The sequence below is a fragment of the Staurois parvus genome, unplaced genomic scaffold, assembly GCF_062004578.1.
Source record: "Staurois parvus isolate SC_StPar_1 unplaced genomic scaffold, SC_StPar_1.0 ptg000525l, whole genome shotgun sequence".
Classification (NCBI taxonomy): Eukaryota; Metazoa; Chordata; class Amphibia; order Anura; family Ranidae; genus Staurois; species Staurois parvus.
In genome coordinates, this window is record NW_028318321.1 from 7,027,618 (window position 1) to 7,044,581 (window position 16,964).

At 41.7% G+C, this 16,964-nt stretch overlaps 1 protein-coding gene across 2 annotated transcripts in view; it reads left to right on the plus strand.

Moving 5' to 3' along the window:
• BTAF1 (B-TFIID TATA-box binding protein associated factor 1) overlaps window positions 1-16,964 on the plus strand; it is a 113,750-nt gene that overhangs the window by 83,597 nt on the left and 13,189 nt on the right. For both annotated transcript variants that reach the window (XM_089690290.1, XM_089690291.1), the window contains exons 27-36: window positions 635-756; window positions 836-1,003; window positions 2,285-2,362; window positions 4,022-4,151; window positions 4,604-4,745; window positions 5,610-5,740; window positions 6,847-6,972; window positions 7,106-7,258; window positions 10,990-11,201; window positions 16,368-16,527. In XM_089690290.1, the coding sequence (XP_089546416.1) occupies window positions 635-756; window positions 836-1,003; window positions 2,285-2,362; window positions 4,022-4,151; window positions 4,604-4,745; window positions 5,610-5,740; window positions 6,847-6,972; window positions 7,106-7,258; window positions 10,990-11,201; window positions 16,368-16,527 (1,422 nt within the window). The remainder of the gene's footprint in view (window positions 1-634; window positions 757-835; window positions 1,004-2,284; window positions 2,363-4,021; window positions 4,152-4,603; window positions 4,746-5,609; window positions 5,741-6,846; window positions 6,973-7,105; window positions 7,259-10,989; window positions 11,202-16,367; window positions 16,528-16,964) is intronic.

The following is a 16,964-nucleotide window of genomic DNA, read 5'->3' on the forward strand; positions in this document are numbered from 1 at the left end:
GTATAGCATCTTCTGTTTGTTGATTTTGTACATCTTTTGGGGTGAAGGTGTTGATGGTGCTGTGGGGAATTGGATTTATTTATTAAGAAAGTGGTTTTTGATTTTATTTTTTTCTGACAGGAATTTAAGCCTTTTCTACTCGGGAAAACCTTTTACTGAAAAAAAAAAAAATTTAAAGGATAAGTTCCCCTTTTAACAAAGCAAATACACCTTCTTTTTTTTTTTTTGGCAGCCTGTAAAGCTTTGTGCCAGCAATCCGCAGATCGTTGGTGCCATGCAGGACTACTGCAGGTCTGTCAGTGATTCTTCCTTCGTACGAGCACACAGATAAACTAAGTGCTGTGGTAGTTCATTGAGAACTACAAGCCGACAGCCAGAAAGGCTATCAGAATTTTTTCTCATTCACAAAATACTGTGAATGAGTGATGCGGGTGGAGCTCTGCATGGCCACATGAAGATCCCCCACTAGTTGTCAAAATCGGGAAGGGGAGCAGGAGCCAGTCCATTCATAACATGTTACATGCATATTAATGGTGTAACATGTTACGAAAAGTGACCTGGTCCTTTTTTTAAAGATGCATTAAATTTGCAATAGAATCAAGTTTTGAAGGGAGTTCAATTATTTCCTTTTTAGGATGGAGTCAATTGGTTGGCCTTCTTGAACAAGTATAAATTACATGGCATCCTGTGTGATGATATGGGACTTGGGAAGACTCTACAGTCTATATGTATTCTAGCAGGGGACCATTGTCACAGGTACGACATTATTATTTGTATACCCATGTAGCTTGTTGATTAATGGGCTTGAAGTTAACCTGTGTTTTTGCTGTGGCAGATCTCAGGAGTATAACGGAAACAAATCTGCAGACTGCATGCCTCTTCCATCACTGGTGGTTTGCCCACCAACACTGACAGGCCACTGGGTAGATGAAGTTGGAAAGTTTTGTCCTAAGGAGTACCTCAACCCATTACATTATACTGGTCCACCCACAGAGCGTGCCAGGCAAGTACATCACATCACTCAGATCACCAAGTCTGTTTTTTCTTTTAAAGGTGCCGGCAAAACCTTTATTTACATTGAGTACGCAAATATGCAGCCTCTTGGCGCCAAGGCCCAGCCGCCTAGTGGCTGCATATTTGCATGTGCTTGGCGCCATCAGGTTAAGAATGGTACTCCTAAAATAAAACCTTGTATAAAGAGCCTCAGAATGGTATGCAGTTCTTGGTACACAATAGACATTGAACAGAGGAGAAACTTCCTTCTCACTCCTGCCTTTGTGGTCTAAGAACCAACATGATGGAAAAATCTGTTAAAGCAATGTGATCAATACAATTTAGGTTGTAGGAGACATGGAGAGTTGTTAACAGTTGAAACCCATTACCCATCCCATATATACAAACCCCCCCCACAAAAACTGAATCCTCTGAGTGGTAGTCCTGCCAGTGCCAGACCCTACTTTGGGAAGATGCATCCAAAAACTACTATTTCAACACAAAGAAGCACCACAAGGGTAATGCACCTCTAAGGCTACAAAAGCAGTTTTTATTTAAATAATTGGGCCAAAAAAAAAATATCAAACATAACAGTATATGCCAGCAACCCACCATGGGAAGTCTCCCCCCAAAAAACCCCAGCTAACCTCCATCCCACTCCAATCTAGATCCAGAACCCCCACCCTGCCCCCACCTTCTTGCTAAACACCCTGGTTCCCCCTATCCCTCTGATGAGAAAAGCCCCCAGTGTCCTGCTACTAGAGGAGATGCTGTTATAGTCTCTGTAAGGGCCACTTGGCGAAATGACAGGTGAGCCTAAAACCTGGCAGAAGATGTGCAACTCAAGTTCTGTACATTTCTAAGATTTGAGACCTAATGGTCTAACCATAGGGACTGTTCCAGAACATACTGTATCTATAATCTCCATCCCCTTGACAGTTATGACAGAGGGGTGTCCCTTTCCTCTATTTTTAACAGTCTCGCTGATGGAAAGTAGACCTAAGAAAATGGAGCATAATCCTCATCTCAGTCCTTTTCATCCATATCTGGAAAGTCTTTGTCCTATTGTGCCAGGGTTCTGAGGAAGTCTAGAGGGTATTTCCCTGCAATAAAGTACCATACATTCTGAAAATAACTTTGAGTTGAGTATAGAAGTACTTTTTGTCTGAAATTAAGGGCCTCTGCATTGGCCATGTATTTGTGGGACTGGTATTCAGACCTTTATACTTCTGTGGTCTGATCAATGTCTTTTGGTATTCTTGTGTAGTAAGAGTGATGTTATGTATTACAGGTTACAGCACCAGGTTAAAAGACATAACCTAATTGTGGCTTCTTATGACGTTGTGAGGAATGATATTGACTTCTTCAGGTATTGCATGAATTACCTATTTCCCAAGTGTCTCAGCGCTGTCCTAATTCTCCTTGTGAATGTTTCCACAGTACATAGTGTTTCCTTTACCTGTTCACTGATATTATAACATAACCTAGAGATCAAATCTGAGCATGCCTTGATCTTATGCTTCTAGTTTCAGTGCTATCTAATATGCACATGTTCCATTAAAGGGTATATCTTAATTGTATAGTCAGTACACAGGCTGAGTATTCCTAACCCCTGGGTTATAGGCTCATACTGCCAAGTGATTGGATACGTACAAAGCTTTGCAGAACATACCCTTGGGTTGCTTGTGTCATACGGTGTTGAACCTCTTCGGTGCCTAGTACTACAACAGAAGCCATGTGTGCAATCTTTGTAAAAGCTTGGAAGCCAGACCTAGGCAGAGACACCATGCTGTGGGGATGTTGACACGGGCACTAGATTTTACACAAGCGCTCCCCTCAGCACTTTGTGTAATGCATGTGGTCAGCTGCCGGATGCTATACAGGTCCAGGGCTGTTGCACAACCTTATGGAACCCAGACCCTAAAGACCCCTCGTGGGGAAGGGGGGGGTGTATGTCCACCTTGACAGGCACAGCCTTGACCCTTTAGAGGGACCAGGATCATGGATGGGTAAGATGGGGGTCACCATGTATCCCTGACAGGTATTGTGAAAAGAGGCTTTGATTGGAATGTGTTTGCTTTACATTGTAAACACTGGCAAGCTTTTGACCACATGCTCCCTGTGCGCCTCCCCATAACCCTACCCAACTCCCGAACCCTGCAGTCTTGTTGCAAGCAATACAGAGTGTCCCTGGAATAGAAGGGAGGATGGCCTGTGTCCTATACTGTACTCCGAGATGTGGCATTTATCCAAGTCAAAATTGCTCTTCCAGCTTGTACTACTTGGCTTGCAAAGAAACATTCTAAGACTTAAAAGGGACTGTAGGAGGCCAGAAACAAGGAAAGAATATGGAACTCAAGGGTTTATTGCCAATGGTTGCATGTTCTCTATTTTCCTTTTGGATAGAGTGGAGTGGTTGGACCCTGTGTCAATGTCTGATGCTTTCTTGTTTGGCCAGTTCCATTCCTGCCCTATTGACACAACAGGAAGTGAAAACTGATCTCCTCGGTGGTAACAAAGGCAATAAAATCTAAAGAGTCCTAACGTTTCCTTTATATCCAAAACTGCATTAATATGGACAATTTGTACTTTGTTGTTAACATTTCGTAGTTAATCAGTGATATGCACTGCTTTCTGAAAACACTGAGCACTAGTGGTTTCCTGCTTAAGTACATACGATGGTTGTTAAACAGGGCTTGACATCTAGGTATGTTGGAACCTAATGTGGAGAACATTTTGGCTTGGAATTAAAATTTTGTGTTGTATGGACTTCCTGACAATAAGCATATAATGTACAATATGCTCATTCCTGAATTGGCAAATAGTTAACACTTAATAGTGCTGTCCAGGATGTAAACAGGATACTTTATATTGCCTTTGACAAGTTCCTTACTACTATCACTTATTCACTTCACATATTGTAGACCTTGATAAATTACATTCACTGTTATCTTTTAATGTCACCTAGTGAAATTCTAGTATCTTTCCACACAGGTGCCTTGTATAATATAACATGACTCTCTTTCAGAAATATGAAATTTAATTACTGTATATTGGATGAAGGCCATGTTATTAAAAATGGCAAGACAAAATTGTCCAAAGCTGTAAAGCAGATAACCGCAAATTACAGAATTATCCTCTCTGGAACTCCAATACAGGTATGTATTAAGTGGCCTGTGATAGATTTTAAAGCTTAGTTAAATGTTGGGGCGTTTTTTCATTTCAATATTTTTTTTTTTTAGTTTTGGGGATAAACTAAATATAAAACTGCATGGCATGGTAATGCAATGAGGGCTTGCAGCCCAAAGTTGCTAAAAAGATGCAATCAGGCAAACATCACATAATGCAGTAGGATAACCAGGAAACCTGGATATGGGAATTTTGTAGAGCAGGGGTAGGCAACCTTAAAGAGATGGAGATCTACCTGAACAATTTGGGAGAAACCAAAGATCACCGGGCACAATGTTGCGCTCCCCCCCACTAACTGCATTTGTTTTGCAATCCCCAGTTTAAAAAATAAATAAATGTGCATGCCTTGCTACAATGTATAACAGAATGTAGAAACCTTGAGAACCTTGTTTGAGACTGTTTGACATTTTTGTTTTCCCAGAACAATGTTTTGGAGCTGTGGTCATTGTTTGACTTCCTCATGCCTGGTTTTCTAGGCACAGAACGGCAATTTGCTGCAAGATATGGGAAGCCTATTTTGGCTAGCAGAGATGCTCGGAGCTCCTCTCGCGAGCAGGAAGCTGGTGAGAATAATAGGATGATTTATTTCAACTCTTTGGTATGCAGCAACTCTTTATCAGTAATTCTTATCCAGTTGTAAATTGGGAAAGCATTTCTTGTGCTCTTTACCTACAGCACACCTGTACTTAAACCATGACTCTGTACAGTCAACACCATAAGGTACCAGTGTGTAAATATTTTCCCAGTATCCCAGCCCCTTCATTATTTTAAGTGAGACCCTCCATTACTACTATAATGTGGAGACAAGGGTACATGGTGGAAGGGGGTAATATGTTTCAGCATATACAGATTACCAACTTTTAATCTATATTTGGGGGCTATAGCAGCGCTCAAAAATGGTTCTAAGAATGCTGGAGGTACAGTTAGGTCCATATATATTTGGACACTGGCACAATTTTCATACTTTTGGCTCTGTATGCCACCAGAATAAATTTTAAAATGAAACAATCCAAATGAATTTGAAGCGCAGATTTTTCAGCTTTAATTCAGGGGATTGAACATAAATATCAAGAACAAATTGTTATACACAGTCCCTCCATTGGCTACTCTTAAGAGTTGTCATTTCTAAACCCTTCCTCCAATTTGGTAGTACTTACCCTCAAATTAAACCTGAGTGCACTTTCAGCCCATATCCATTATATAACTATAGCTTGAATATGTTTTGGTAAATATTTGGAAAAAAAACTAATTGTATGAGATTAAATATATATGGACCTAACTGTATGTTTTTGTTGCGATTTATGGGGGCAACTGTGTGCCATCATTGTTGGTTTATAGCTTGGTTCACATTCATGTGTGCTTATGAGGCCTATGTGGTGTTTACTGCTCAACGTACTATTATACTTGTATGTAAATTAAACTCACAGGTGTTCTTGCAATGGAGGCATTACATCGTCAGGTTCTACCATTTTTACTGCGTCGAATGAAAGAGGATGTATTGCAAGATCTTCCGCCTAAAATTATCCAAGATTATTACTGTTCTCTGAGTACATTACAGGTGTGTGGCATCTTATCTTGTTTCAGGTGTGTGTTGGCAGTGAATGAAAACTAAAGGGTGGCATGCACTCTGAACAAAAAAACTCAACCATGTATGTTTAGCTTTAGTTATGTAGCCTGAATGGAAAAAAAAAAAAAAATTGTGTGGTTTTGGGAATCCTCCCTGCTGTGTCATTGTAGTCTGACAGTAGGGAGACTCTCTGCCATTGGAATACACAGATCAGTGCTTCTCATTTTTCTTTGATGCCCTGAGCAACATTTTGTGTCATACAGGCTTCATTTGTGATCCAGGCCAATCACTTAGAAAATGTTCAAGCCTAAGTCCATGATGGGTAAAAAAGAAAACCCTTTGCAGTGGGGCCTCCCGTACTGCAGGGGTTAAATGCTTAAGTCTTGAGGGTGCTAAAGAGGATGTATTGTCTTATGCCACACTCTGGCATGCTCCCCTTTGCTCTGGGCTATGGGTGGTCTTGCAGCATCATGTACAATGCAGAGCTATTAACCATGCATTGCTTGTGTAGAAGGCAGGCGTCTGACTGCAGCCAGGAGCACCCTAGAAAGGGAAGCTTTGCGGAAACTGTTGCACAAATGGAGGTAGTCTAGTAGAGCAAAAAGTAAGGCAAGTCATACTCCTTATCCATGTACCGCTAGACTTAATGGGGGAGGGGGGTCCACTGCAGGGTGGTGAGTATGTGCACATATTTTTTTATATTGTGCCTAAAGTTGAAAGCCGTGGGGTCAGGATAAAAGGCAAATAGTGTCCTAAGGTGCTGATCAACAACTGTGTGCATTTCTCATTCTTTCATGATGTGTGGTGTTTTTTTTTTTTTTTTTTTTTTTTTTTTTTAATAGAGATTTTGTCATCCTAAACTAATCAGCGTTTGGTAGACACGAGTTAATAACACACCAGATTCTTATCTCTTGGGGATCAAGTTTGTTGCCCATCTGCTATACCCATTTCAGGGACTCTTTCTTCCCTTGCAAGGTCTTTCCTTGTATATTGTGGAGAATGGCTGAGGGTAAAAGTTAGGTACTGTGTTAGGGATCCATTAAGCCGGCGCGTAATGTGATTTAAGGGATTTGGCTAATGGTCTTCCACGTTTTCAGGTACAATTATATGAAGATTTTGCAAAATCCCGTGCCAAAACTGATGTTGATGAAACGGTCTCCATGTCTGCTCTTTCTGAAGACAGTGAGAGGCCAAAGCTAAAGGCTACTGGACATGTCTTCCAGGTAAATGATGATGTGATATTAAAGTGGAGTGTGTGTGACTTTAAAAAAAAAAAAAAATATTCCCAGCAATTTGCTATTCGTGATTTTACTCATTCATCTTTTTAAAACTTTTTTTTTTTTTCCATCCCCATAGGCATTGCAATACTTGCGTAAGCTATGCAACCACCCTGCTTTGGTTCTGACATCGCAACACCCAGAGTACAAGAAGATCACAGAGCTACTTTGCACCCAAAATTCCTCTTTGCGGGACATTCAGCATGCCCCCAAGCTATCTGCTTTAAAACAAGTATGTCCAACACTGGTTTCCCCTATTTGACATTGCTTGTCACCTTCTGGCAGTGGACTGCTGCTGATGTGATATAGAAAGCTTTGCATGATTAACTGATTTGGGTAGTCTTTTGAAATCCATAATTGTATACCGGATTAATGTAGGACCCAATGATGACCTTGAATATTTTGGTTCTACTGGATAGTTATAATCAATAGAAACAAAGTAAAGATGTGATACTAATTTAATTTCATCACTGACGTTCTAAGCACAAGGTTAAGGATACATTTGACTGTGTGGAGGACAATTCCATTACAATGGATTCGTATACAAAAGTAGGTTTTACTTGTAATAGTGTCCTTAGAGCAAAATGGACTGTTTTTCATACAATGAAACGGTCATCATTTGTAAGCAAACTTTTAACTTTGTAGCACATCTAACCCTTCAAAGTGGAGTGCTGGGAAGATAACTGCAGTCACAGGGGCATGCATTACATAAAGTTGAACTTCAGCTACTGCAAGCTTACAGTTTGTGTTCCAAGTACAGATTTATATTTAAAGTGCATCTCTAACCAAAATGTGTTTTTAATATTGGATAGAATGTTGGCAGCAATAAAAAATAAATAAATGGCTGCCTGGTTATCTAGCATTACCCACTTTTAAGCATGTTTACTCCTGCCTGTGTTGTTGACTGCTCTCATTCATCTCTTCTTTCACATCCTTATCAGACCAGAAGTAGAAGGAAGCAGAGGCAGTTCTGGAGATTTTGAAGAATGAGTTGCCTTCCAAGCACTCCAAGGCTTTTCCTTTTTTTTCTTACATCATGAAGTCATCCATGAGGATTGGACACACTACATGCAACCCATATGAGGAAGTGTTTTTCAAGTAGTGGTTTACCCCTTCAGTGGTGCTCTCCTGCCTGTGTCAACTTAGCTGATCAATTGGTTCAGGTCCGTCAATGAGGGTTTTGATTCTGGCCAGCTGGTCTTGCCCATCTGCATCAGCTGCTGTGATGAGGCACTTATTCTAACTTGGTTACTAGTTTATTCCAGTCTGTTCATGGGGCATCCTGGAGCTAAAGGCTTTGAATGTGAAGGTTGCACAAGTTGCAGATGGCATCAGTGGTGGTCTCTCTGGACCAGGGGGACTTCTTGACTTCAATATCAAGGATACCTATCTTTTTGTTGTCCTCTTCTGAAACTCAACAGTTTCTCTGTTTTGTAGTGGGAGAGCTTTATTACCAATTCCTGGCTCTTCCTTTCAGTCTGGTGTCTGCACCTCCAGCTGTTTACCAAGGTGCTGGCCCTGCTAAGACTGCACAGGTCTCTGCTTGCAGAAGCAAACTGTACAGATATCCCACAACAGAGTCTGTCACATCTGGAACATTTTCAATTGTGATTCAATCATTGAAGGAGTTTGGGTGGATCATTGAATCTTTGCAATTCAGCTTTGCTCCTGTCCCTCCAGTTGTGGAGCCTAATAGTGGACGATGGGGTCTTCACATTAATTGACTGTCTTCTCACTGGAATGTTTTCATTTGCTGTTGCATAGGGGTTCTGACCCTCATGGTAGCTTCCTTTTGAAGCGGTTCCGTTTTGTGCAGTATCATACTGTTATTCAGCGGGCGATTCTGGATAAATGGAATAAAGTTTTGGCGGCTCTGCACAGGATCAATTGTCTTGCCTAACACAGGTGTCCCTTTCCTGGTGGATGCTTCTTACTGCTGTCTGGAAAGTCCCTTCTCCCTCATTGTTTGGAGAAAACACGACGGATGGCAGTCCGTTTGGCTGGAGGGCAGTACTGGGCCAGTCGTCAGTTCGGAGCCAAAGAGGAAATTGGTCTTTCCATTAACTTCAAGCTTGGAGCGATTACAGTTGTCTACCTCCCAATGGATAGATCTTCTTGAGGCTTGCCTGATTTTAGGGTACAGTCAGGCAATGCCACACGGTTGTGGCTTGCATCCATCACCAAGGTTGTACGAAGAGCTCAGCAGCTATGCTGTAGATGCTGAGATCCTGGATTGGGAGGAACTTCATGTCTTCCTTGTCTGGGAGTGAACAGGCAAGTGGACTACCTGAGCTGTCAATTTCTGGATTAGATGGAGTGGTGTCTCCACCCTGATTTCTTTCATTAGATTTGTCATCACTGGAATACACCAGATGTGGATGTTCGTGTCCAGACTAAATTGACAAGTTCCATATTCGTGGCCAGGACAGGGACTCCTTGGTCGACACAATGGATGTGCTGATGGCACTGTGGGACAAGGACTCCTTGACCGTTATGCTTTTCCCCTCTTTGAAGCCACTGCTCTAGTTTTTGCAGAGGGTAATACTGGAGGGCATTCCAGTAATTCTGGTGGCCTTGCTTGCCTCACAGACCTTGTCCCATTGGTCGCTGATATGCTATGAAGTCTTCCATTACACTTGAACCTTCTCTCTTAGGTTCTTATCTTCCACCCTTCTTTACAATTGCTGGCTTCAACAAAGTTGGAAGGATTGTTCTCATGCTGCCCTCTCAACAATGCTACAGTCTCAAAAGTTCATCTTCTATTCCCCTTCCTTTTTCATGTCACACCTGACAGGCTTATTTCACTTGGTGTGGCTCCCTTGGTCTTCTCAGAGGTTCCCCCCCCCCCCCCCCTCAAATTTTACCTTTCCTCCAGTGAGGTCCAGCAAATGGCCCAGAGTACTGTGAAGTGTCAGGTTTTTGGCTTACCTGTACTTTTCAAAACATTTTGGCTCCTCCGTCCTTGGTTCTTTCTTTCATCCAGGGGGTTATAAGGGCTGCGCTAACTAGACCTTAGCTGACACTGTGGGATCTGACTTTGGTTCTGTCAGCTGAGGAAAAGCTTCCATTCAATTCAAGCTTTCATTCATTCAATTTCCCTACTGACTCCCTAACAAAAAGTGGACATCGGTGCACAGGGTGTCCAAGCAGTTGGTTCTTTCTTGTCAGCAATAATTTTTGATGCTACATAGTGAAAAAGGTGGTTCCTTCCTCCTTCCTTTTTTTTTTTTTTTTTTTTTTTTTTTTTTTTTGTAAACTACCAAAATTTAGTGTCTGCTTCTCCTTTTAAGCAAGGGTATTGTCTTGCCTTCTGTGTCCCACATTTTTTTTTAAAGCTATACTTGCCTTATCCAGATGTTGCTGTCCTAGTCCTGCTTCATTAGCCACCACTGCATTTCTGGATGAAATAATTCTTGGGGTCATTAAATCTTTCTGTGAGTGCACTTGTTGTCATGAACACACACCCCCATGTTGTCATGAACACACACCCCCTGGTCATTACTACAGGCAGGCAGAAGTTCTGTTTGTGTTCCCTGAAAACATATTTCCAGGCTGAATGAGTTGCCTAATGCAGTTTACTTCAGCATGCCATGTTAGGCTATGAATGAGTCCTTAACTAGTCAAATCATTGTGTGCTACCTTTTTTAGAAATGCATTTATTTTAACACTCTTTGTGTGGACAAAGTTCTGCACAGAAGAGTCCATTCCATTTACTGACGTGAGGAGGGGATTCTGAGAAATTGTTTACGAATGAAGTACCAGTACAATGTGTTTAAGAACAAAATTGTGTAGGGCAACAATAGAAGTGCCTTCTTTCAAGCTGAAATGGAAATGTTTTATATCTGAATATATTTAATCACAAAACCATTTGTGTAGCATTTATGTTAATGATGTTAATGACATTTTATGGGCCAAAGCAAATTTTGAATGAGGCAACAATGTATGTTTGCTTTTGTTTGGCAGCTGCTGTTAGATTGTGGTTTGGGTAATGCTGGCACCCCAGAGAGCGGCACAGAGGCAGTCGTGGCCCAGCACAGAATATTAATCTTCTGTCAGCTAAAGAGCATGCTGGATATAGTGGAACATGACCTCCTGAAGCCTCACCTACCATCTGTTACATACCTGCGGCTGGATGGAAGTATACCAGCTGGCCAGAGACATTCCATAGTGTCAAGGTGGGTAACAGGACCTTTTTGGTAAGGTGCATGATGCTGCCCACTAACAGGTTGTGTACTTTATGTCCCTGTAGTCTGATTAAAGTGATCCTAAAGGTTCAGATGTTTTGTTGTAAAAATAACAAAACCTGTCAAACAATGGTTTTGCACTGGGCAGTCCCGATCCTCCTCTTCTTGGGTCCTCTGGCTCCTCCCCCCTGCTGAGTGCCCACCATAGCAAATTGCTTGCTATGGGGGGGGGCAGTCATGCTTGCTGGCTCTCAAGCCACCTCTGTACTATAAAACACACAGGATGCTCCTCAGCTGGACCCCTGTATTAGTGATGCACGATTTCACAAGAGAATACTATCGGATCACGCCCCCTACTGGGTAACCCTCCGTTTAGCCCCACAAGCAATGCCCCCCTCATGGCGGTTACACCCATTTTGGCTATCTGTTTTAACAGATCATGAGGACATCCAATGGGAATAGCAATACTACTTTTAATGTTAACCGTAATACAGCCTCGGCAGGATCAGTATGGGACTCATTCAAACTGCATGACCACATATAAACAGCCTGAAAGCCTTTTCCAAATTTATCCTACAACAGTCCACTGACTGATTGTCTTCCCAAACGAACACTTTGCATGCTTGCATTTTCAAACTTGGCAAGAACTCATCCCTCCCAAAATGCTATTGCCCTATCTCCCTTTTACAGGTAGATATATTAAGATTCTGGCCTTACATTTCAATCATGTTGAGGTGTCTTACACACCCTGATCAAACGGGATTCATGCTGGGTAAAAATACCGCCATGAATAGTCAAGCTTCTCATGACGCAGTGGGTAAAAGAGCAGTGGTGCCAATGGATGCCATAAAGGCGTTTGACTCCGTGGAGCGGGGGTTACCTCTGGGAATGCCTAGGTGGGTTTGGTTTCCCAATTTCATTAAATGGGTACAATTCTGTATTATCCACCCAGTTACAGCTACCCCGGCAATAGGAGAGTATCAGACTCCTTTCCCGTGGGTCAAAGGACCGCACAAGGTTGGCCCCCCCCCCCCCCCCCCTCCCCCATTACTGTATGCACTCGCAGCAGAACTCTTGGCTATTTCACTCAGACTACATCCTGATATTAGGAGCCTCCGGGTGGGCTCTTAGTCCTTAGGACATGACAACAGGTGTAAATCGGAAGTTGTGGAGCAGCCATTTTGGAAAAGGTTTTTTACACTGTTTTGCCAGTCCTATACATGCTGAGACACCTTAGCTTTCCTGTAAGCACAATTTGATCATTAAAGGAGCTTTAACCCTATTGCCTACTACGCTATGTTGGTTGTACTTTGTCACATGTTTTGATGCCATTTGAGGACTGGATGATCTATACAGCGAGAGGAGCCCCCCCCCCCCCCCCCCCCCTTTTTTTTTTTTTTTTTTTTTTTTTTTTTTAAAAGCTTACGGATCTTGTCATCTGGGCACTAAGAGGAGGAAGAAGATTCTTTGGCACTTGTGGAAGAATATTCATTAAGAAAATATTAGTATCATTGGTTATTTTTACACAGATGCTGAATTAAAGTTGGACTGTTTTGGACTTTCGGGGGTGAAAGTGTTTTTTTTTTTTTGGCGTCATTTGTTACATTTGGTTTATTTTGTGTCATCACTTAGTATTCTACCGATACATTAATTTATTAGATGAATATATGCCCACTCTCCTGTTCCCCTTTTTGGCACAAACCCCAGCTGCCTGAACTAATTTCTATCCCTAACTGAGATATGGACCTCTGGGGGGGGGGGGGGGGTCATCTATCTATACTAGGTACTTTACGCCCTCTGGGCCCAAGCCACTCCCAACCCTAAAAGAGGAATTTGATCTTCGCAACCATATGCTATTCAGACACCTACAGTTATGGCATGCCCTCCCCCCCCCCTCTTCAGTCCCCCTCGGTTAGATGTTTTTAGGTACTGAACCTACCAAATGGATTTCGGCACCATACACTGCGTTGCACACCCCATAGTATCCTGCATAGTGGATAGGGCAAAATCCTGTTGGAAGACAGATGTTGGGCCATTGGAAGCAGAGGACTAGGACGAGTTATTGGAAGGCACCAACCTGGTCTCAGAGACTACCCAATAGACTTACCCAGCTTTATATAGTGCACCGAGCTTACCTCACCCCACTTGGAGTATCTGGATTTTGCCCTGAATGGAGCCCCTTGTGCCCCCGATGTCTAAGGGAAACGGGTACTTTTTTCATCTATTATGGTTCTGTCCAATTATTCAAGTGTACTGGGAACAAATTATTAAGTTCTTGCATGATTACATGGGCTATCCTCCACAATTAGATCCCAAATCATGTTTGCTTGGCTTCCTTCCTGACCTGCCTGAGGACAAGTTCCTAGTTACCCTGTTACATGAATCCCTCTTTAGTGCCTGGAAATTTGTTAAGCGCTCTATTGCATGCAGACGACACCTCCTAACCTTCAGGCATGGTTGATTGAAGCAAAATATGGGATAGATGGCTTGATACACCTACTGCTTGTGTGATTAATTGAGCATGGGCACGTGTGACCGGTTTGCTCCATCCCTCTTTACTCTATACCAGGATGAAGCCTAATGAAATTCTGTATCTGATGTTATTGTAATCTTGTTTGAACAATGCTGTGCCCATTGTCTGTTTTTCTTGCTCAAGTAGTTTATTGGACTTATTCCTTTTGTAGAGTATGTATTACTTACTGTGCAATCTGTTGTGCACCTTCTTTTACCGTTTTGTTAAAGTTCTTTTTAACGTTAAAAAAAAAAAAGTATCGCAGTACAGGACACAGGCTGAATATTCACAGACCTTGGGTTATAGGCTGCTACCTTAATGTGATTGGACACTGGCAAAGCTTTTGAACACTCCCAAATCCCTTTTTGTGCATCCTTCTTTTTTATTTTTTTTTTATAGTGTCTTGTGATTAACAGAACTTTCCTCTTTTATAGAGACATTTCTATACTTGAGTAGTTGCTTTAAAAAAAAAAAAAAATCAAAGTAAATAGGAACTAGTTAAGTGCTTTCTACTGCAACCTTAGAAGTGGTGTATTCAGATTAGTGCAACCTTTGGAACCAAACCTGGACCTCACCCTCTGTGGATGGCCTGTAATGTTGCCTCAGGCACTGGATGCAGCTTGGGTGCTCACCTCTGCACTTGGTACAGTGTGTGTAGTTGGTGACATAATGCTATGCTGGTCTAGAGCTGTGAGCCATTCCTATGGATGCTGAACCCCCTCCCCCCAAGGGGTATAGCCACTATGACAGACTAAGCATGGACCTATACAGGGACCAGTGACAAGAAAATGTAAGATGGATTTGTCCTGTTGTCGGGCTGTTACTGTAACCTATAACAAATGAGACTATCTCCACTACTTGCACTACACTGATTAGTGTTTCCTTAATGGTATTCATTTTTAAAATTTTCAGGAAACTGGAAATTGTTTGACATTTAATCCTTAAGTGTTTGAATAGTGGAATTTTTGCTGTCAAGTTTAGAGATTAGTGTCGGGTAAATGACAAGATGTTACCTCACATCACAAGTTGCACTATTAACACCAGCTTTGGATTGCTGTGTATCCTTCGGATACGCTTGCCCAATTTCCACACCATATTCCATGGGTACCCTGCATGGAATATCCTCATTGCTAGGAGTGGCAGAAAACAAAAAAGGGCATTTCGGCAAAAACTCAGGCAAACCTTCGCTCTTCTGATGCAAAGCATTGGAACTGCTCAGTGACTTTCCCTTGTTTTTCAGCAAGACCCTGTTTAACACTGGTCTCTGCATCCGATTTCTAGCTCCATCTCAAGCATGCAACAAGCGGCCTATCTGACAAAAGCAGATCTCTCGCAACTATCTAAATTTAAGTCTGTTTATTTGTCAAATTGTGCCATCACTGTGAAGAGCCTAAACGTGTCTGGCTTCTCCACATTTTAGAACTGAGTCGGAAGTGGAACTTGCCTTCCTTTTAGAAGAGGTAATATACCAGATACTATGGCTTCATGTAATATGTTTACCATTTGTAGATGTGCTCACCAATGTAGATATGCTCACTTCTGCTATGTGCAAAAGCCTCAGTGTAGTCGCACTTGATTCGTATTGGTCTCCCCTAGCCCCTATGGGTAAAGATCTGGGGATTCTAAGGACATTTCTCATTCATGAACAAATAGGATGTTATCCTGAACTGGCCCACAGTTGGCCAATGTCCAATCTTGTTGGCTTTTGTATAACCCCAAAGTTAGACTTCCTCTTTCGATTGCAAGAAAAACATTTACGGAAATGTAATATTGTTGCAGATCTGCGATCATTAATAGATCCTAGATTGTAAGCTCGAAAGAGCAGGGCCCTCGAACCCCTCATGTATCGCACTGTCTTGTCTCATGTCTTGTCCCACTGCCTTTGTACAGCGTCGAGCAAACCCTCTGTCGCTATATAAATACTGTATAATAATAATGAAATATTAAAAATTAAATGACAGTAAATGTAATTTTTAATGTAAGCCATGCAAGAACCTAAATTTGACTTGGGATCAGCCTTTCATTTCCTATATTTAATGTGCAGCACAAGGCGCCAATCAGGTGTGTTGCAGTGCAAGGTGCACACGGATGGAATGAGCGCTGAGTAATGGATTTATTAGTCTTTTACTCTCCTTTTCTCCGTTCAGTCACAGAGGAGGTGGACTGTAGCTCATATCTCCTGCCTTGGCAGACAGGGCTGTTCAGTGTGACAGCTGTATAAATCTCAGGAATGAGCAGAAATAAATATATATTTATATTATATAATTTATTTTTTTTTGCCATGTAAAATGTGTGTTTTAATTGTATTTAGCAGAGTGCCTGGATTTTAGCGTTTACAGTTCTGCCTATTGGAAGATGCCAGAAGGTATCTGTTACATTTTGTTACTCTGAACCTGCTCATTTCTGTGCAGCGTGTTTGCTAGCCACACCCACTGTGGTACAAGGCTTCTTTTTCCTTCTAGCAAATTGTTACTGATTTCCTAAGAATCTGGTTGAATGGCAGAAAAAAAATTTAATTTTGCAGGTGCACAGTTTTTAAAATAAAAAAATAAATACAAGTAACTTTATTCTAAAAAAAATAAATACAAGTAACTTTATTCTAATATAAAGAACAGGTTGACATAATGATTTTCCTTGAATTTCAGGTTTAACAATGATCCCTCAATAGATGTTCTGCTGCTGACAACACATGTAGGTGGCCTGGGTCTCAACTTGACTGGGGCTGATACGGTAGTGTTTGTAGAACACGATTGGAACCCAATGAGAGATCTCCAGGCTATGGACAGAGCACATCGTATTGGACAGGTATGTGTATAATGAGCACTGATTTAGTTAGAAAACATTAAGGTGCATGTTAATCCATTTTGGCTAGAAAAGGATGAGGAATTAGAACCTCTGTTGGGTTTTTACTGCTATCTGAGGCTCCATTTAAATAGATTTTTCCCTCAATTTCTGTCCTGCCAACTACTGTTAAACCAAATGGGAAGCAAGGGAACAATCCTTGGAAAGTATAGACAAATGCAATTCTGAGAGAGGTTCTACCTTATGCTACTCTAATAAAGAAACAGGTTTTATTTCTTGCTGTTGCTGAGCTTCCCTTCTGTCTGGTAAAACCTTGTTCTGGAGATGGAAAGTGCGGGTAAATTTCTATAAACGGAACCCCTGATAGCCGTGAAAACCTAACCATGTTCTAATCTTTTCCAAGTCTTGGCTGGACATATGCTTTAAAGGCCACATGCATG